The sequence below is a fragment of the Spea bombifrons genome, chromosome 8, assembly GCF_027358695.1.
Source record: "Spea bombifrons isolate aSpeBom1 chromosome 8, aSpeBom1.2.pri, whole genome shotgun sequence".
Taxonomy (NCBI): domain Eukaryota; kingdom Metazoa; phylum Chordata; class Amphibia; order Anura; family Pelobatidae; genus Spea; species Spea bombifrons.
Window position 1 is genome coordinate 43,938,897 of NC_071094.1, and position 19,833 is coordinate 43,958,729.

At 45.1% G+C, this 19,833-nt stretch overlaps 2 protein-coding genes across 7 annotated transcripts; one reads left to right on the forward strand and one right to left on the reverse strand.

Annotated features, from left to right (window-relative positions):
• The first annotated feature begins 1,046 nt into the window (after window positions 1-1,046).
• Window positions 1,047-6,580, forward strand: LOC128503180 (uncharacterized). 4 transcript variants are annotated; one of them, XM_053473216.1, is made up of 11 exons: window positions 1,047-1,190; window positions 2,508-2,564; window positions 3,277-3,345; window positions 3,481-4,077; window positions 4,117-4,146; window positions 4,270-4,311; window positions 4,402-4,524; window positions 5,025-5,084; window positions 5,240-5,593; window positions 5,786-5,859; window positions 6,279-6,580. In XM_053473216.1, exons 1-10 carry the CDS (start codon window positions 1,130-1,132, stop codon window positions 5,827-5,829), a joined length of 1,437 nt encoding a protein of 478 aa, XP_053329191.1. In that variant the 5' UTR covers window positions 1,047-1,129; the 3' UTR covers window positions 5,830-5,859; window positions 6,279-6,580. The 4 variants fall into 4 exon arrangements, with proteins under 4 accessions (XP_053329191.1, XP_053329190.1, XP_053329189.1 ...); XM_053473215.1 differs by having other exon boundaries at window positions 3,481-4,122; window positions 4,279-4,311; XM_053473214.1 differs by having other exon boundaries at window positions 4,270-4,524.
• Window positions 6,581-6,760: 180 nt separating this feature from the next.
• Window positions 6,761-18,751, reverse strand: VARS2 (valyl-tRNA synthetase 2, mitochondrial). Of its 3 annotated transcripts, none has more exons than XM_053473208.1 (30): window positions 18,739-18,751; window positions 17,938-18,095; window positions 17,408-17,489; window positions 17,222-17,322; window positions 16,814-16,935; window positions 16,183-16,249; window positions 15,635-15,732; window positions 15,456-15,537; window positions 15,092-15,211; window positions 14,508-14,616; window positions 14,329-14,417; window positions 13,987-14,077; window positions 13,653-13,780; window positions 13,446-13,549; window positions 12,910-12,991; window positions 12,752-12,828; window positions 12,339-12,423; window positions 12,025-12,139; window positions 11,518-11,588; window positions 11,175-11,300; window positions 10,974-11,078; window positions 10,411-10,479; window positions 10,194-10,272; window positions 9,816-9,943; window positions 9,196-9,348; window positions 8,870-9,070; window positions 8,276-8,387; window positions 7,898-8,085; window positions 7,267-7,371; window positions 6,761-6,984 (listed from the first exon to the last, which is right to left on the reverse strand). In XM_053473208.1, the coding sequence occupies exons 2-30, from the start codon at window positions 18,076-18,078 to the stop codon at window positions 6,892-6,894; spliced, it is 3,123 nt and encodes a 1,040-aa protein (XP_053329183.1). In that variant the 5' UTR covers window positions 18,079-18,095; window positions 18,739-18,751; the 3' UTR covers window positions 6,761-6,891. The 3 variants fall into 3 exon arrangements, with proteins under 3 accessions (XP_053329183.1, XP_053329181.1, XP_053329182.1); XM_053473206.1 differs by lacking the exon at window positions 18,739-18,751 and adding an exon at window positions 18,652-18,730; XM_053473207.1 differs by lacking the exon at window positions 18,739-18,751 and adding an exon at window positions 18,556-18,629.
• Between the last annotated feature and the right edge of the window lie 1,082 nt (window positions 18,752-19,833).

Consider the following 19,833-nt stretch of genomic DNA (forward strand, 5'->3'; position numbering starts at 1 on the left):
AAAAAAGGGCAAAGATAAAGATATGAATAATCAGCATTAAATTTAAAGTGTTTTTTTAAATAATTTGAATTGTAAAATTGTTATTTTTGGGTCGCTTTGTCTTAATTTAAAAAAAAAAAAAATGTAATTCTCTTCTGTTCTTCTATGTTCTATGCTAGTTTTGTAATAAGAGTTATTTATAAGAGGTAGAATTTTCCGACGAGTCCTGATAATCCGCAGTTACCGCTATAACTTTCTAAACCGCGAGAAAGGTACTAATTATTTAGGTTTCGACGGTTATTTTAGGTTTTGGGGCGTGGCGTATACTATCAGGGAATAGATAACCCATTGTACAGCGCTACGGAACATGATGGTGCTATATAAAACAATAACTAATATTATTATGTAATGCGAACCTAGGAAGCTGTACCTGTCCGCAGTATACCGAGAACGTTTATTCTAGAACTCTTTGACCAATCTAGAACAAAATATATATATTTATAAAACTTTGATAATAATACATTAAAGGTTGTGATGCTGAATGAGTGGACAATTATTTTGCCATTCTTGACACGCGGAACCAAACATCTAGATCAGGATAAAAAAATCTCTAGAATCTCAGAAATAAATAAATAAGAGAGTAGTAGATACGTAGAACAGCCTCCCAGCAGAAGTGGTAGAGGGTAATACAGTGAGGGGGTTTAAACACGCATGGGATAGACGTACGGCTCCTGAATCTAAGACGAGGCCAGCGGATGATCTGCCGTCTATGTAAGTGGGATTTTTGGGGGGGTTGATTCTTTGGGGGTAATAATTTTTGTACTGACGCTCGAGGCTGGTGGCATCTTCACAGCTTTTTTTTTTTTTTCTTCCCAAGGCCGCTCGCTGAATCACCGTCTCCCCCGCCCTATATTTTGGGATACATGTAAAATGATAGCTATAAACAATCACACCCATGGGTGTCAGCTCCCTGCGAGCCTCGCACACCCCGGTGAGACATGCTTTGTCAGGCTTCTGCTGACTTCCAAGCCAATGCCGGAGAAGAGCCATCTCCTCCCACTCAGCGAGCCTCATATAAACCTTCCCACTCGGGCGAAGCGGACTCTGTGTTCCCAAAGGACGAGAGACCGGCCCTCGAGACCCAGACGGAATGGGTGGGATTCGTCACGCTGGGACCCTGCTGGTCTTGGCCGTCGGCCTCGATCTCTGCAGTAAGTGGCCGGAGTGGGGCTGAGGAACCTTCGCCGCCTTCAGATACATTTGGTGGTTTCACGTTGGATGGAATTCCAGCTCTTTGATAGAAAGTAGCAGTCGCTGAAAGGCAGGATTTCTCACCGCAGGGTAACAAAAATACCCCGGGCAGTAATAATAACTGGGGGGTAACACCAGGCAACATAAGTTACTGGAGGGGGTATCATCTACACCTATGACCTTGGTATTGCCACTCACTAGGGGGTATTAGCTAGTGATAGGTTGTGGTGATCACTAGAAGGGGGTATTAGTGGTAGGTTGTGGCGATCACTGGAAGGGGGTATTAGCTAGTGGTAGGTTGTGGTGATCACTGGAAGGGGGTATTAGTTAGTGGTAGGTTGTGTCGATCACTGGAAGGGGGTATTAGCTAGTGGTAGGTTGTGGCGATCACTGGAAGGGGGTATTAGCTAGTGGTAGGTTGTGTTGATCACTGGAAGGGGGTATTAGCTAGTGGTAGGTTGTGTTGATCACTGGAAGGGGGTATTAGCTAGTGGTAGGTTGTATCGATCACTGGAAGGGGGTATTAGCTAGTGGTAGGTTGTGGTGATCACTGGAAGGGGGTATTAGCTAGTGGTAGGTTGTGGTGATCACTGGAAGGGGGTATTAGCTAGTGGTAGGTTGTGTCGATCACTGGAAGGGGGTATTAGTGGTAGGTTGTGTTGATCACTGGAAGGGGGTATTAGCTAGTGGTAGGTTGTATCGATCACTGGAAGGGGGTATTAGCTAGTGGTAGGTTGTGGTGATCACTGGAAGGGGGTATTAGCTAGTGGTAGGTTGTGGTGATCACTGGAAGGGGGTATTAGCTAGTGGTAGGTTGTGGTGATCACTGGAAGGGGGTATTAGTTAGTGATAGGTTGTGGTGATCACTAGAAGGGGTATTAGTTAGTGGTAGGTTGAGTCGATCACTGGAAGGGGTATTAGCTAGTGGTAGGTTGTGGTGATCACTGGAGGGGGGTATTAGTTAGTGGTAGGTTGTGGCGATCACTGGAAGGGGTATTAGCTAGTGTTAGTAAGTGGTAATAAGTAAGTAGCACTCAGGCAGTCTCTGTGAGCAGGATCGCATTTTATTTGTGCTTCGGTTCCATTCATCGTTCTCGCACTCTTCTCTAAGCTTTACTATAACACAAGCTGCAGATCTCAACTCCTACCATCTTTAGAAAGACATAAAGCTGGCTTAGCGTCCTGAGAGTTATACTCCTAGGCAGGTAGTAAATGAATTAAATAAATTACATCAAGCTCTGCTCTCACATTAATGAACGTTGTTTTGTGATCTTTAGATGCTGCAGCACTGAAACTTTGCAGGGACCCCATTCAAAAATTGAGTGGACCCTCGGGTAAGTCAAATACTTTAAATAACTGCAAGTTGTAATGTAATGTAAGAGAGTGTCCCTTTAATGTGGGGGTGGTGGATAAGTGAAACAGCCTTCCAGCAGATGTGGTAGCAGTTAACCCAATGAGTGAATTGAAGCCTGGGACAGGCATAAGGTTATCCCAAATATTAAGCAAAGTCAACGACCAAGTAAAATGGGCCAAATAACCCTTTAGGCAAAAATAGGCAAAAAACGTGTAGATACCAGGAGTAGGATCTGTGTACTTTAGCAAGACAACAACTATGCTATCATGGTAGGGCGACTGTGTGGCTCTTTAAACTTGGGTCACCTTATATGATGTTAGCTCACCAGGACCCCCCAACCTGTATCTCTATAAATCCAAATTGTTATATTTCATATTTACCCATTCCATAGATGACATCACGTAAATGTATAGTCATTAGTAACAATACAGTGTTTTAAGGTGTAGGTGAGTGTGCGTGTTAAGGTGAGTGTATGTGTTAAGGTGAGTGTGCGTGTTAAGGTGAGTGTGCGTGTTAAGGAGTGTATGCGTTCCTGCTTGTCCGCTATGCATGCATCGTCAACAGGCAGACGTGGGCTTTCAAAACTAGTCCTATGCGTTGGCAATCGCAGTGACTGATGGTACATTTGTATCTGTGTGTAAGTAATGAATGAATGTATATATTCTATATATTAATTGGTGTTACTCTTTCAGACCCTCTGGCACAATATCCTCCGTGTGATGGAACCCCAGGTTTCGCACGAATAACTGGCATCTCCACAGGTTGGTATCCTTTCCTGAATATCACTTATCCAATAGTCATCTGCTCAACAAAATTTGAGGACATCATCACTCCTTCTGCTTGTGTCACCCTCCCTCTAATATGCTACTCTATTCTCTCCATTCACTTCATCACAGGGGCTTCCGGAGAAACCGTTTTCCAGTACATGTCAAGTTCCCAAGGTTCTGGTAGTAGTTCGTCTTCATCTTCTGGAGTGGCATCAGGATCATCCAACCCTTGGCTTGGCTCTGTCGGTGGAGGCGGCTCTCAGTCCTCAGGCTCTCACTCCTCAGGCTCTCACTCCTCAGGCTCTCAGTCCTCTGTTATTTCCGGCAGTTCATCCAACACAATTATTCGGGGTAGTTCTGGATCAGTTATAGTTTCAGGAGTTGGAGTAGGTGGTGGTGGTGGTGCTGGTGGAGGCGGAGGAAGCTGGTCTGGGTCATCTTCTGGATCCATGGGAGGTGGAGGTATGTCTCAGCAAAACAATCAACCAGTGCGTGGAGGAGGATCATCTTCTGGATCCGTTAGTGGTGGAACAGGTGGTGGATTAGTATGGTCTGGTGGAGCTGGAGGAGGAGGAGGACAAGGAGGATGGGCAGGTGGAGGAAGCTCATCTCAGCAAAGCTCTGTGATATTTGGCGCTACACACAATGAAGTCATACGAGGAGGAGGAGCATCAGGCTCTGCTGGTGGTGGAGTAGCAACAGGAGGAGGACAAGGAGGATGGGCCGGTGGAGCTGGAGGTGGACAAGGAGGATGGGCCGGTGGAGCTGGAGGTGGACAAGGAGGATGGGCCGGTGGTGGACAGGGAGGAGGAGCATCAGGCTCTGCTGGTGGTGGAGTAGCAACAGGAGGAGGACACGGAGGATGGGCCGGTGGTGGACAGGGAGGAGGAGCATCAGGCTCTGCTGGTGGTGGAGTAGCAACAGGAGGAGGACACGGAGGATGGGCCGGTGGAGCTGGAGGTGGACAAGGAGGATGGGCCGGTGGTGGACAGGGAGGATGGGCCGGTGGTGGACAGGGAGGAGGAGCATCAGGCTCTGCTGGTGGTGGAGTAGCAACAGGAGGATGGGCTGGTGGAGCTGGAAGAGGACAAGGTGGATGGGCCGGTGGAGGACAATCTCAGCAGACTTCTGTTATCTTTGGAGCTGGTTCTCCCGATACTTTCAGACTTCCAGGTAATACGTGGCAATCTTACCACTTGTATTTACTCATTGAGCACCATATAATTGTGCGACCTTGTCATGTGATCTCCATAAATACAATTTCACATTTTGAAAATACAATTTCACATTTTTTTAGCTCAAACAAGACCATACCTCGGGCCCTGGCTGGCCATCTGACAAACTGGGCACACATGGTGCATTGTGGGTCTCCAATTTAATTTAAATACAGTAAACTAAGTTCTTCAAGAACTCCAGGTGTTATGGACTACAAGTTTCAAGACCTTCCATGACGGAATGGGCAGAGAAATTAATTTATAGAATTTCTTTATGAAATTAGAGATATATAATGTTGTTACTTTGTATGAAAGTATTAGAGTCAATAGCCTTGGCTCAAGCTACTCATGACGTTGAACTTTTTGAGAACCGGAGATGTGCGATGAGTCTCTCCATTCATTCTTCTTTGATCCATTACCTGTTCTATAGGCGTTAACGCTTCACCTATTTCATTCCAGGAGGGATAAATCCCGCAGATGTACCAGTGTCACCTGGATGCGGTAAAAATGCGACGACAGGTGAGATATAAAGGAATTTGATTGATTTTTTGACCATTAGGACCATCTCACACCTGCCCATCTTGCCCTAATAGCTGTTGGGGGTGGGCAACACAGAACTATAAAGTTCAGTAAAATGTTGATACACAATCAGCTCGCTTCTTTTCCCATCTTAGGTTCTAACGCTGTTATTTTCGGAGCTACTGCTACGGATCAAATCAGAGGAGGCGGCGCAGGGGGCATCGGAGGTGGTGGTGCAGGAGGTGGTGGTGGATCTTCCCAGATCTCCCAATCTCAAGGGCTCGGCTTAAACAGCGGTCAAGGAATGAATCAAATATTAGGTGGAGGAGCTGGGAGTAACACCTATGGAAGCTCTGTCATCTTTGGAGCAAGAGATAACCAGCCTTCAATAGGTGGTTCCGTTGGCACAGGAGGAAGTATAAGCGGGAGCTCTTCTGGAGGATCGTGGTCTTCTGGTGGGTCTTCTGGTGGAGTTGGAGGTTCTTCAGGTGGAACTGGCGGGTCTTCTGGTGAGTAGTAAGAGCTCTAAAATGGCCAGGATGATGGGCAAGCACATGTCCACCACTAGATGGCATAGTTCCCCCTTAGTTCTCCCCATTTTAACAAATGGCAATGTACTTACATAGACATATACATTGGGTGGTTATTGCTGCTACAGCAGCTGGGGAATGTTAATCGCAATTTATCCTTACTTCCTACAGGTTCTTCACAGTCGGGGTTGAAATTCCCCCAGTCGGGCCGGTAGATCCATGCTGGAAGCCACATCAGTAATTTGGTAAGTTGTCCACAGCAAGTGAAAGAGTAGGGTATGGGCTTACTGTCTATGAAGCAAATCAAGCAGCCAAGTAACAGAGAAACGTTACAACAAGCGACCATAATCTAAAAAATAGAGGGTCAGAGGCTTAGATGGAATGTAAGGAAGTTTTACTTTATGGAGAGAGAGGTTGATAAGTAGAACTGCCTCCCAGCAGAAGTGGTAGAGGCTAATACAGTGAGGGAACTTAAACATGCATAGGATAGGCATATGGCTCCCTAATCTAAGACAAGACTACATGTACCAAAATTCTACAATTGTAATGCTAGGAAAACTCAAAAAAAAAATAAGAGAAGGGGCCCCGACTCCTATGAGCTTACAATCTATTACTGGATGTAAATTGCAACATACTGACTTCTTTTCTTGTTTCCCTTTAACAGGAAATTCCGATTCCACCTCCCATCAACCGCTGTACAAAACCAATTAGAAAGAGAAATGTATATATTTATTTTTGTACCAAATCTCCCCGTTTCAGCCATTTCCTAGTTTGACAAAATGAATCATCGTACGTACAGGTGCTTGAACGCACCAGCCGTCCAGACGGATCCTTGGCTGCGATTTTGTGGTCAGTGTAGACCCTGACCTTTTGTTTTTAGTCGTTAGATTGGCCCCTCGGAGGGCACCGTTTGTTACATTGCTTTGTTTTGTATCTGTAACTTGAAAATAAAACTTAAAGCCTGAATTTGAAAACTTTCCTTGAGAAATAAAACCGCAGGTGGGGCTTTGCGGACCGTTAACCGTTTCTAAAGAGGTCAACATATTCCTCTCCAAGGTATTGCACGCCTGTGTATGGGCAGAAATTAGGGATTTCACAATATGATGAATATCAGGTATTCAAATAAATGAACGCTTGAGTGACAAGATGAAAAAAATTGTAAAATCTTTGTTTTATTACTTTCACAGTAATTTATAGTACATTGCTCCCAGGATGCCAAACACTGGATAAAATAGCCTGCAATACACACAGTGACCACACGGCGTCACTATGGAGTTTTATGGTTGCAAAGTGTTTCCATCTCCTATCATGCGCTGTAAAGTCTCTATGGTACGCTGGATTCTAGAGATTTTCTGCTGAAGAGACTTGTCCTGTACAGAAATTGAGCAGAGAAAGATATTTATTCTTTAGTGGCTTTCACCAAAAAATAAAAATCACTAAACCCAGAGCACTATGGATATAACAACTTAGGCAGGCCCTTCATTCACACGCTCTATGTTAAGTGACGTTGGGGTAATTGGACAAACAATAGCTTCTTATCAGAAATAGGGTGAGCTAGAATGAGCGGCTCCTTTTAAAGCCCTCAGGATTAAACTTTTACCCCGATAACAAGTAGACAACCTGCAAGGACAGAACTAGCCAGAGACGTATACCTCAGTATCTTCTGTCTTGTTCCTCATCTTTTCCTGAAGCTCGCGTTTTAACTTCTGATGCTTGGACTTCAATTTGATGAGATCTGAAGGAGGATCAACAAGACCCTGGGCAAGAGACAGAGCAGAGAATGTGAATTCTGAAAGGGGGCCAACATTCACGTTGTGTATCGCAAGTGGGAGCCACGACCTCAGGAGAGATACATAAACACGTAGAGGTTCCTAAGCAATATGCATCAATTGTGACACCTGGCCCATGGAGACAGTTAGACAGTCTTTGGCAGTCCATCCTCGCCACGGGATTACTTGTGTCTTGCAAAAGACATTCTTCCATTACATTTCATGGGAACCGGCAGACAGGCACTGGGCCAAATGCATAAATAGCATTCCTGGGGCAACATTCTAAAAAGGTAAATCAATCACCATGGAAACCAGTAGAATTGTTGGGCTGCTCCATATTTAGAACGTTTCCACAGTATCGCCCTATACAGCTACTCTACAATGAAAAAAGGGTCTAATTGGAGTGGAATAAGACTCAATCATAGTTCCGAAGAGCTTGTTGTTCTGATTGGATAACAATGTTGATGGTTCCTAGAAAACCAACACGCGAGAGGAATGGGAAGGTGTCACAGACCTGCAGATTTAGATGAACATGGCAGTTTTCAGTCACTTCTCCTATGGCCCACCCAGGAGGGTCACCGTGCTGAAGTTCTCCCTGTGACAGGTGGAGATGAAGGGGACCAGAGAGGGACAGAGTCTGGAGTGGTGCGAGGAACGCCTGGAGAGACTGGAGATCTTCTTGTAGGGAGCAGAAGACATGGACTAATATGAAAACAAAAGGGGCAAGATAGACATCAGAGAGAGAGAGAGACACACATTGGGGTAAATGTGGGAAGAGGGGACAAGAGACAAATTATTAAATATGTTAAATATTTCCTGTTCTGTCTCATTTAAAATGGCGGACTAACATGTAAACATAGGCCTGTATACCAGACAATCCCACGTTATTTACCTTCCGGTCGTGCCTTGGTCATATTGTATTCGCTTCTTAAGTTGCGCAGCGTTCGGATCACGGACTGGACGAAGTCAAATTGGCGGACTTCCTCGGGGTACAGCCAATGAGCCTGCATAGAAAGCCCAATTTAATTAGCTGCGTTACTGTGTGAGCTAATGCCCGGCCAATCAGCACTTGCCAGGGGCAGGCTGGGGATGTCCTGGTAACGGTGACCACGCAAATAAGCAAATAGTGGAGGTAGCATAAATAATAAAAAATAAAAAACACAGGTACAAATTGGTTTTGGGGGGGGGAGCTTCCTAGTGATTACTCCCAAGCCTTGGCATAAGAGCTTACAGTCACAATAACGGAGATTCCAGGTCACTGTCAGCATCCCTCTGCCCCAAACAACAAAGTAAATGTGTCATGCAATATGTACTAAAACCAAATACACACAGCAATGACCCGTGTAAGGTCCTCGTATTTTGGGGTCATGTCCCCCTCTCACTTACAGACGTCCCAAGAACACAAAAACTGAACGCAGGGAAACACGATGATGCCCTTCCACTGCAACACTTGTCAATACTTGGACTCCGTATAGTTATTGCTTACCGTGTGAAGGGGGCTGGGGTATTCGGCCACACAAACACTAGGCGCCCGTATTACATCGGCCGAGGGGAGTCGTTGCCATAGCTCTTCCGATAAGAAAGGTGTAAATGGGGAGAGCAGACGGAGCGTTAGTTCTGCTCCCCGGTAGAGCACTTGGCGAGCATCAGAAGCATGAGGTCCCTTTAAGACGGGTTTCACGGCTTCCTTACGAGTGGAGAAGTAAATCGAAACAAAATTAGAAAAAAATAAACAAAACAAAAAAAAGTTATTTCACCAATTAAGATACATTTTTAATTGGTCCCCTGTTCACCGTGGTGACCGTCACTCACCAAATAGACGTCACAGTAAATCTGCACCCAGAACGCCTGGATGGCTCCGGCGGCAACGTGAATGTCGTAGGTCTGAAGTCTCCTCTCGCATTCCTCCGTCAGCTGCCGCAAACGGTCCAGCAGCCACCGGTCCACGGGAGCGCACGGCCTGAGCTGGGACAGTCACGATAGGAGAGAGTGTCAGCAGCTGGGCGAAGCCTCCGTCCTTACTGATGCCAGCATGCCAGGGGTTATTGGCAAAAATATTATGTATAAATGGGAATGATAAATTCATTTACCCAAACTGCACTCGATCCTACAATTATTGGCAAAAGCATGTTACCTCCAGATGCTATGGAGGCAATGATGATGGGGTTAAAGCGGCACTCCAGTCATGCCATGCACTTTGATGCATATGATGGCTGAGGTCCCTTTAAATTTCCATTGTATTCCTTTTGCAAACACATGGGGGGGACATTCTGCCCAACCATCTCTATCTATTTGCCCCTTTAAGCGGATTGGTGTCTTGCAAGCAGGGTGATTAATGTAACAAAAGTATCAATATCGATCCCAATAGATCCAATAATCAGACCAATGATTTCCTAAAAGGGTTTTAATTCGATCCTGTTTGGGGAAATTACCTCTTCCATGGGGACGGGAGCGAAATCCTCGCCAAGAGCAGAAAGCACGAACTTCACCCCGTTCCAGATTTTGTTACAGAAATGGCGAACAGCAAGGACCGAAGCAACATCCAGGTTAATGTCATCCCCTTAAACAAACGGAGAAACACGGTAAGCCTTTCTACGCTTTACGGATTACGGACATAAACTCTAACCGGGATCAAAGCCGGCCAGTCGTCAAACAACTAAACCAAGAGAACAGCGCACACCCTAAAAAAAAAAAAATCCAAAAATGCTATGTCCACATTTTGGCTCAATGGCCTTCGTTGGGGCCAGAAATTAAAATTTATAAAAGATTATTCTTGGCTTTTAGCTGCCATACTGCCAATAGAGAATCACCTTGGACTCTGTAGGAGCAAAGAGCGAATCTCAGAGCATCCGTCCCGCACTCCGGGATCCCCCGCGGATAGTCTTTCAGCTGTGAAAAGAGATAGCAGTGGAGACGGGGGCGAAACCATGTGCTTAAAATGTCATTTTATTAAAATGAAAAAAACACAATGTTACGAATGTGATTATTACCTCAATTCATTTAAAATAAAATAAAATAAAAACTCACCAATCCAGCTTCTGCCACTTTCAACTCCCGAGGATCCAAATTCCCGTCTTTTAATTTTTGCTGCAAACCCTGAAAAAGCGATGATGTCAGATAGCGGTAATTGTCGAAGCGGGACCTCCACATGATCTGGTGATATACGGCGGCGTTTATCCCAATATCATAAAACGGTCCATGTCCCGAATGGCAGAACGTGGTTCGTATCACAGCGACAGAAGAAGATGCATGTTACCCATGTTCCGGGTCGATCAGCGTATCCTCCGTACCAATACCCACTTTTGTGCCCCAAAATTCCCTTTATGTCCCTTAAACGCCCGCAGAGCTCATCGTGGTTCGTATCACAGCGACAGAAGAGGATACAGGTTACCCATGTGACGGGTCGATCAGCGTATCCTCCGTACCAATACCCACTTTTGTGCCCCAAAATTCCCTTTATGTCCCTTAAACGCCCGCAGAGCATGAGCTTTTATCAGCAGGGTCTCAGTGTAACCACCCCTGATGGTTGGTATTTAATGTACACCGCCATGGAACATGCAGGCGCTCTTATTACAAACAGACGGTATTACCTCCAACGATATTCCAGTCATCACATCTAGAGGATCAAGTACATTGCCCAGAGATTTGCTCATCTTCCTACCGTGGGCATCTCTGACCATAGAGTGCAGGAGGACCTGAAAGTACAGACAGAAAACGTCCCCATCTCTCATCCGGAGCGCATCCTCCTTCTCACCAAACGTATATAGAAAAAGGTATAGAAAAAGGTTTACCTCTCTGAACGGTAAGCGTCCCGTAAGCTGCTCCCCCAACATTACCATCCGAGCCACCCAAAAGAACAGCAAATCGCTCCCGGTCTCCAGAAGGGAATTCGGATAAAACGCTTGGAAATCCTGGGTCTGCAACGGAGCAAAAATAAAAAGACATTGCAGGGTATGAAGGACTGAAGTTCACATTAAACAAGCCAAGGGCTCCAAACAGCACAATGCATGCCGTACCAACTCACTATAGGGAATAAGGAATTATTATTTATTGTTTTATATAGCACCATCATATTCCGCAGCAATGTACAATGGGTAAACAAGACATAACGAGTAGTATATATCATAAACTTACGTGCTCTGGCCAGCCCAGCATGGCAAAGGGGAAAAGAGCTGATGAGAACCAAGTATCAAGAACATCTTCATCTAGAAATGAACATACAAGAGCTGAACGTCACGTTACACAAAAGCCAACAACACAAAAAAAGGACTTTAGATTCACTACATCCATAATGCACAGCTGTAGAAGTAATAATTATATATATATATATATATATATAATTGTATAAAGATGCTTTTACTTTTTTATATAAAAGGTGCAGCTGGAATATTTTTATCAAGTTTTTTTTCTTTCACATGAAGCTTTAAAGCCTGGCGTTTCCAGGCAGCTCCCGAGAGCTGAGAGCGACCGTCTAGAACTATACAGCGGTGCAGGCAGGCAAGACCGGACCGGAAAGCAGCTTGTAATCCGAAACGTGCAGCCTGCTTTCTCGGAGTTCATTTCAAACAACATTTTTTAACTGTATAAAAGAAACGAACAAAAAAAAACAATTTGTTAAGCTCCTCAACAACCGATTCTCACCTCTCTTTAGAAGAAGTTCCTCCTCTGGTCTCCCCAAAGTCTCAGCTGCTTTTCTTCTGGCTTCTGCCTCGCTGCGGGCAGCTACCCAGAATCCTTCAGTCTCACCACAGAGGTTCTAAGACCCGTAAAAACCAATAAATCAACAGACTGCTTTAATATCATAGGGCTTGTTGACATGAGACAGTACGGACTGTGTATTTTATAACCCTGTGCAGCATGAGATACAGATATATTTGCCGCATTATTGCTCTGAATAATGCGGCAAATAAGCAATTTATAGCAACACAAGATGATTGCATGGCGCCTCGGTTTACCTGCTCCGGCCGCGTCCCCTGAACCGTCACAGAATAAGCCGGAATCTGATGTCCCCACCAAAGCTGACGTGAAACACACCAATCGCTTTAAATAAAAAAGGTAAATTATAAAGGTGATTTTTTATCATCATAAAACATGTGAATCAAGTGCACATACAATCCCACAAAACATACATGTCTAGCTCACGGTACGCTTACACCACGGGATGCTTCTATGACTACTTTCACAAATAGGAGGGTCCACAGAACAAGCCCCCCTCTAATACAAGATTATTATTTATGGATATAATTATCCACGGGAAGCAATTTTCGGTGGACGCTTTTATTTCTGAGGAACTCTGAGGGTCTGCATGCCGGAAGGTACGGGCTACGGTCAATTCTAGTAAGATGCAGAGATATCCGTTGTGAGACACCTTATGTTCGAGAGCCAGTTCCTCCAGTTCTTCTGGTGATACGATGGGGTCATCTTCAAACGTCCCGAATCCACAGCCTAGGGGAGGAAAGGAGTGTAAAGGGTTAAAAGGGCTGGGGACAGGGGTAGAAAGAGGGAAAGGGTTTTGGCGTCTCTTACCTCTAGAGCCTTTTGCGCCATATCATCGCAATTGACAAACCACTGGCTTTTCAGCAGATGTTCAATCACGTCGCCGGAGCGGCTGGGAAAGGGGGATCGATATACCTCAGTCTATATGAACGTTAACACAGAAATATCCAAAGAGATGCAATACAAAGTACGAGGACCTCTCCGACTCATGCCGTTCCCTATGCAGTTTCATGCTACGTAGGGAGTAGCGGCTGCGTGCAAACCAGGGACCCCATGGAACAGCTGGAAATGAGAAGCCCCCTTATTCGTATTTTACCAAGTGGAATCCTTAAAGTGCAAAGGAAACGTTCCACATTTTGGATTCAGAGCAGCATGATGTTTCTGGCTCATATTGACTAAGGTACGATTTCATTTGCCGGCTACTTAAAATTAAAAAGTTTTGGAAGAAAAAAACCCTTTAGAATGCATAGAGATAGACGCCTGGTGTGGGGGTTCATGTAAGGACTCAATTCAAGGCGCATATAACACAGCAAAGAGAAGCGTGCTGCAGATTGTAGCTGCCTTACCTGCAGATGGGAAGGAGCAGCGCATGTTCACAGTCCCCTCTGTAAAGACCTTTCTCCTTTAGCGCAGAGAGAACTTGTTCCCGCGCATCAAATCTCTTCACCCCCTGCAGGACACACAGCGGTGGAATTAGAGAGGTGCAGAGAGAGAGAGAGAGAGAGAGAGAGACCGCGGGGGTTACATAGAGATACGCAGAGGGAGATGCGAACCTGAATCCAGTCTCCGGCAGCCTCCGTCATCGCTCCGTCCTCCCCAATCACAGACACCATGGGTAGCGAAAGAGCCTGCGCCATCTCGAAATCCACCAGGCTGTGGGCAGGAGTCACCTTTACGGCTCCTGCAAGCAACCGGCAGATTTAGGAGAGGGCTTCTCTATTATTAGCCATCCTTATTAGCATTAATACCCCGATTGTGGCCCTCGCCCCTTCTCATTACGGTACGGTACGGAATCTCTTGACCACGGCCGCGACGATGATACACGGGAGGCGGGTTTATTCATTCTCATATCTACATGAGCGAAGAACGACGTAGAAGAATAATTACCTGTGCCAAACTCAGGGTTGACAAGTTCATGGGTAACAACTGGGATTAAACGCCCTGAAAACGGGTGACGTAGCCTTTTTCCATGAAATCTCTAAAATTGTAAAAAAAAAAAAAAAAATCCTTTTCTTGTACTGTATACCTGGATTTAATGTCAAATATTGGGGGGCACTATTTCTAGGCTATGTCTCAACTAAAATCTACAAAACAGCGGATAAAACTTTAAAATAAAGAGAGATCGTGCATTAGTCCTACAACACATTCATCGCCTGCCTTTCTAAGCTTTTCTTTGGCTTATACAGCCTCATCACATCTTCTCAGGACCAACAAGTCCCCCAAACTCACCAGGTATCTTAAATCATCTGGGTGGACGGCCACCGCTGTATCGCCCAACATGGTCTCAGGTCGAGTGGTGGCTACAGTTATCTCGTCACCTGGCCGGGGGTGAGAGAGGGGATATTACACAGAGGTGGCGAGTAAGGGACGGTCTATGAGAATAACGAACGGTGTCTTGGATGTTTTACCTCCCTCCTCTGTGGGATAAGCGAAGCTGAACAGGAGGCCAAAGGGAACCTTTCTTTGGTAGCCTGGGACAAAGAGGTTCGTCTTCCCGGTCAGGGGTCGGCTCTCCACCTGCATAGGGACAAGACGGGAGAATAAGGAGATTGGATCCATGTGTACGGAAGCTGGTGTTATGTATGTGTGAATGCACAGGCATGTCCCTTTTAATGGGCTGCATATCTGCGTATGCATGTGTGTCTATGTATTTCAATGCAGCAAGTATAGCAGTACCTCTGCTGCCACGATCATATCTGTCAGACAAGACGACATGATGACGTTTACATATATTTGAAGATTCAGCATGGCTTTACAGCTTTGTGGAAATAAAAATGTGGCTCTGTCTGTGGAGCACTCGCTGAGCCATTTACGTATGCTTATTCCGGACACGACTAACTGGAGTGTTCCGATTCCAAGCTGAACCGTGCTTCCTCCTTCACTCACTTTGCGAATAAAAAATAAAATAAGCATTGTGGAAACACAGTTATCCTGCCGAGAAGCGAGCGCTGTCGTGTGACTTGTTAAAGCGTTGTGTGTATTATGGCCTCACCTCTATATCAGATATAGCAGAGCGTAGAGTACAGGACCAGTTCACGAGACGTCGCCGACGAGAAACCAAACCATCGTCATATAGCTGGACAAACGCTTCGGTAACCGCCCGGGAAAATGTCTACAACGTAAAGGATATCAACAATGAGAATAAAAAAAGCTGGGAGTCTGCCCCTCCCCCTGTGGGGTGACACAAGCAGAAGTGTTTGGGCGTCTGTCCCTCCCCCGAGGGGTCACACAGACAGAAGGGGGCTTGGAATCTGCCCCTCCCTCTGGGGGGGTCACACTGACAAAAGGGGGGTTCGAGTCTGTCCCTCCCCCTGCCGGGTGACACCGCAGGAACGGCCTTGATGACGGACACTTACTTCATCCATAGTGAAGCAGCTCCTCTCCCAGTCCAAGGAAGCGCCAAGGGATTTGAGCTGATGATAAATTCTATCACCTTTCCTGAAAAGACAAAACATTATCATTGACATCACACGCGATACAAACACGTCTGCAACGGTAACAACAGAACGATCCGGGGGGCGGCGCACGCACTCACTCTTCCTTCCACTCCCAGACGGATTCCAAAAACTTCTCCCGACCGAGATCATGGCGTGAAAGACTTTGTTCTTTCCACAACTTCTTCTCCACCACGGCCTTTGGAGACAGAAGAGACAGGGGAACGTTCACTAAGCATGACTTTCCTCGTGGAGTCCGGTCTTCACCTCTACCATTATAAAAAGAGCTGAGCTGGCCCTGAATACTGCATTGTTCAATCAATGAGAAAACCTTTGCATTATACCAGACCAATACTTTGTCCAATTTCCTATCGCAGGAGAAACTCCCTGGAGCCGGCCCATATAATTCATATAAGACCCATCCGGCCCCCATCTAGCCTGCCTGTTTCTCCCGCTGTAATGACTCAAACCTTAATCAGTCGTTGGTCTCGTCTTAGATTCAGGAGCCGTATGCCTATCCCATGCATGTTTTACTGTATTACCCTCTACCACTTCTGCTGAGAGGCTGTTCCACTTATCTACCACACTATTACTATCCTGCAAACTAAGTAAATAAACCCAAAAGTGAGTTGGGAAATGTTGGCTTGACCTGTGTTGCAATTCCAGCATGATCTGAACCGGGAACCCATAAGACCTTCTGACCCTTCATTCTCCTCCTGTAAAGAAATAAAACAAAACGTATGCACGTCGTAACTTACGATTCTACATTTAATAATTTATTACTTGCATACAAATCCATATACAATCTATCTCAGGATCCTCTTATAAATTAGTGGACTTTAGAACACCTAACTTACCCACGCTGGCTGACCCACTTCAGTAATTGGAGCTATTATTATATTCTGCCCTTCACAAAGTCTAAACCTAATAATAAGTTGGTCCATTTTCATATTAAATATATCTATATACATAAACTTTATTTTTTATTTTAATTGTTAACATTTTGAACTTTCAAGCATTACATGATGACATAATGAGAACAAAAAGAGTAAAACGGAATAAAATGACTCCATCCATTAGTTCAGCAAATACTAATAGAATTATATAACGGAAAAATAAATAAATAAATAAATTATATATATATATAATAACAAAATATAAAGGAAACAAATGGGCATAAATAATAAAGAATATCAATACAACTTTTATTTTTTATGTAGATTTGTGGCTTTTCAAGCTAAGCCTGCGCTGATGGTGCTAAAATAAATAAACGCACTCACCAGCGGACAAGCGAGTCCTCAATGGCCACAGTCAGTGCATGTCCAAGATGCAGGGAACCCGTGACATTTGGTGGAGGGATGCAAAGAGCGAAGGTTTCTTGAGTAGCATGCGGCTGGATTTTCTGAAAATAATTAAACGGACATTAAATGAAACTTTTTCAGCAAGGAAATCCGCGTTCCTCTCCGTGAAACAAGCCAAGTGAAGTCGCTCATCCGATTCAAAAAGCTGCTGCTGCTTTCTACCAGGAGGGCAGAATAGCTGGGTACATTGCGCATGCGTGAGGTTCAGATACCCCATGATGGCAGGGTTCAGGATTTAACCCCTGCTAGGAAAAAGCTAAAAGCTTTGCAGATAAACCTAATCCATCAGAACTAAAAGAGAAATACATTCAAAGCCTCCGCACTCACCTGGACCTCTGGTTTAAAGAATCCTTGTTTAACCCACCAGGAATACCACGCAGCCTCAACATAGCCGGGGCTATAGGAAGGAGGAAGAGGCGCGGACGTATCTGTTAGAACAGACATAATCGGTTATTAGGCAGTACGAATGGCCGCGTAAATAGCGTGGGGAAGCCTTCTCTCCACCATGCTAACCTTTCTTGTCTCCCGGCTCTGTGTGCTTTTCATACTTTATCACCTCTTTCTCCTTCCAGTGCTGACCTTTGGTGGAAATAACCTGCCAGTAAAAAAAATGGACAAACACCGTAAAGAAAGGACTTTCCAGCTTCATGAAGTTTCAAAAGCCCCGAAAGTCACCCACTAGATGTAAATATCGGTGTAATTATATTGTCAGTTAATCTCTCCTGTATATTTGAATTTGTCCGGAACCCGGTTACCCAGAACTGAAAAACAATTCTTGGGAGAAAAGTAACCACTGCGTTTAAAATTGTATTATTAGCGGAAACAAAATAAGAAATCTAAAAAAGAAAAGAAAGAGTCATTTCCGAGATGGGAGGCATTTTATCTTGATTGTGAGCTCCTTTGGCCTTACCTCTTCTTTCTGTAAGTCAAAGTGTTATGTTATGCACCACTTGTTATGTACTCTTTACCCATTGTACAGCACCGCGGAATATGACGGCGCTATATAAAACTATAAATAATAGTCACAGTATGAAGGCAGATACCTGAGCGGCTCTCTCCTCCTGCAGATTCTGTTGCCTTTGCTTTCGTTCTTCTCTTCTAATTCGGTCCCTGAGGCTTGAAGCCCCCCTGCGGGGGTATATTTGGAAGCCATTGCGGTTGGTGCCTGTAACGAGGCGGATCATGGGAGAAGGATGAAGACCTGGTGAGATAACGGGAGATCAGGGTGAGTGCGACGGACGCCTGGGCTTTAAACTCGGGAACCGTGGGAACTTTCGCTATGAATGAGTTCGGTCCGTGGGACGGACGCAGCTCGCGTATGTTGTGTTTAGAATACATCTCCCCGATGCAGCATTTCTGTAAAAAGTGGCTTTTCTTAAAAAAAAAAAAATACGTTTGGAAATGGCTGGCATTTTATTGAACCTCAAAAATAGTTATAAAGCTACTTTGCTAAAGAAACAAGACGGCGATTCTCAGTCATAGATTTTATTTATACTGGAGCACTGCAAAATATCGGTGACCTCTCACCCCACTGCACTTTACCACATGACCTGACCTCTCACCCCCACCGCACTTTACCGCACAGTCTGACCTCTCACCCCACTGCACTTTACCGCACAGCCTGACCTCTCACCCCACTGCATTTTACCGCACAGCCAGACCTCTCTCACTCCTCTACATGGCAGCTTTTTCTCTCGGCCTCCCCCGCCCGCATTAATACTATAAAATCACTTCCTCCTGTCGTTTCCGCTTCTGACCTTAAGTTTTATTCACAGGTCACCTCAATCCTGTCCCCTACACCGAACAAACGAGAGCCGTGCCATGAGAACAGGAAATTCACTCACCGTGGAACGCAAATGCGTTCCAGCACATAACATCCAATCAGAAAGAAGAAAAACTCCGTACGCGCGATGAGAGTGAGAACGAGGCTTGAAAGCAATACTGGCCAATCACAGAGCTGGTGAAGGAGCGCAATATGTCAGGTGCAATTTTTTTCTCTCGATGCAAACTTAGTAAAGAACGAATTGTAATTTTAACGGAAGGTAAACCGTCTGTCACGTCAGACCTTCCTATCACTGTTCGGCGGCAATTGATGCTGAGCGCCAGGGAGCAGCAAAGGAGGACCTGAACCTACAGATATATGTGTGTATATATATATATATATATATATATATATATGTGTGTATATATATATATATATATATATATATATATATATATACACCGGTATATAATGCGTAGGGGCAGGGTGTGTGTTTGTGTGTATGTGTGTTTATGGGCAGGCGTGTGTGAGGGCAGTGTATGTGTATATGTGTGTATATGTGTTTATGGGCAGGCGTGTGTGAGGGCAGTGTATGTGTCGATGTGCGGTTCTGGGTATTACCTTATAGGAAAACCGTTTTAGTAGTAAATATTAATTTACATGTAAACTATCTTTTCATATTTAAGAAAAATATGAAAGCGAGCGGCAGTCGTGTGATGAAAATGCCTTGTGGCTGTCAGAGGAGAACGGGCAGACCGGCTCGAGATGACAGAAGTCTAGCAGTATCTAGAAGTCTGATGGGCGAATCTGAGTTTGGCGGATGCCGGGAGATCACTTCCTACCCGAACGTATAGCAGGGCTGTCCAACCTGCGGCCCTCCAGCTGCTGCAGGACTACATCTCCCATACTACTCAGGCAGCCCCTTAGCTGAAAGCATTATGGGACATGTAGTCTTGCAGCAGCTGGAGGGCCGTAGGTTGGACACGTATACTATAGTGCCTAATGTAAAGCCTGGAGGGATTTTTAGGGGTTGGGCCCTTTACTAACGGGTGATGTTCAGCCTCTGACCCTCTACTTTAGATTATGGACTCTCGTTCTAACATTTCTCCTCCATTGAAATAAACCTCTCTCCTCCATTGAAATAAACCTCTCTCCTGTACTTTAATCCCTTTATGTA

What these genes read in the sequence shown, in the direction of transcription:
- LOC128503180 (XM_053473213.1), top strand. Translation starts at nt 1,130, where the DNA reads ATGGGTGGGATTCGTCACGCTGGGACCCTGCTGGTCTTGGCCGTCGGC. An exon ending in CGGTAAAAATGCGACGACAG is followed by an intron (nt 5,085 to 5,239) that starts GTGAGATATAAA and finishes TTCCCATCTTAG; the next exon opens with GTTCTAACGCTGTTATTTTC. An exon ending in TGGAACTGGCGGGTCTTCTG is followed by an intron (nt 5,594 to 5,785) that starts GTGAGTAGTAAG and finishes TACTTCCTACAG; the next exon opens with GTTCTTCACAGTCGGGGTTG.
- VARS2 (XM_053473208.1), bottom strand. Translation starts at nt 18,078, where the DNA reads ATGATCCGCCTCGTTACAGGCACCAACCGCAATGGCTTCCAAATATAC. An exon ending in AACTGGCTCTCGAACATAAG is followed by an intron (nt 12,424 to 12,751) that starts GTGTCTCACAAC and finishes TTTTATTTAAAG; the next exon opens with CGATTGGTGTGTTTCACGTC. An exon ending in GACGCTTACCGTTCAGAGAG is followed by an intron (nt 11,079 to 11,174) that starts GTAAACCTTTTT and finishes CTGTACTTTCAG; the next exon opens with GTCCTCCTGCACTCTATGGT.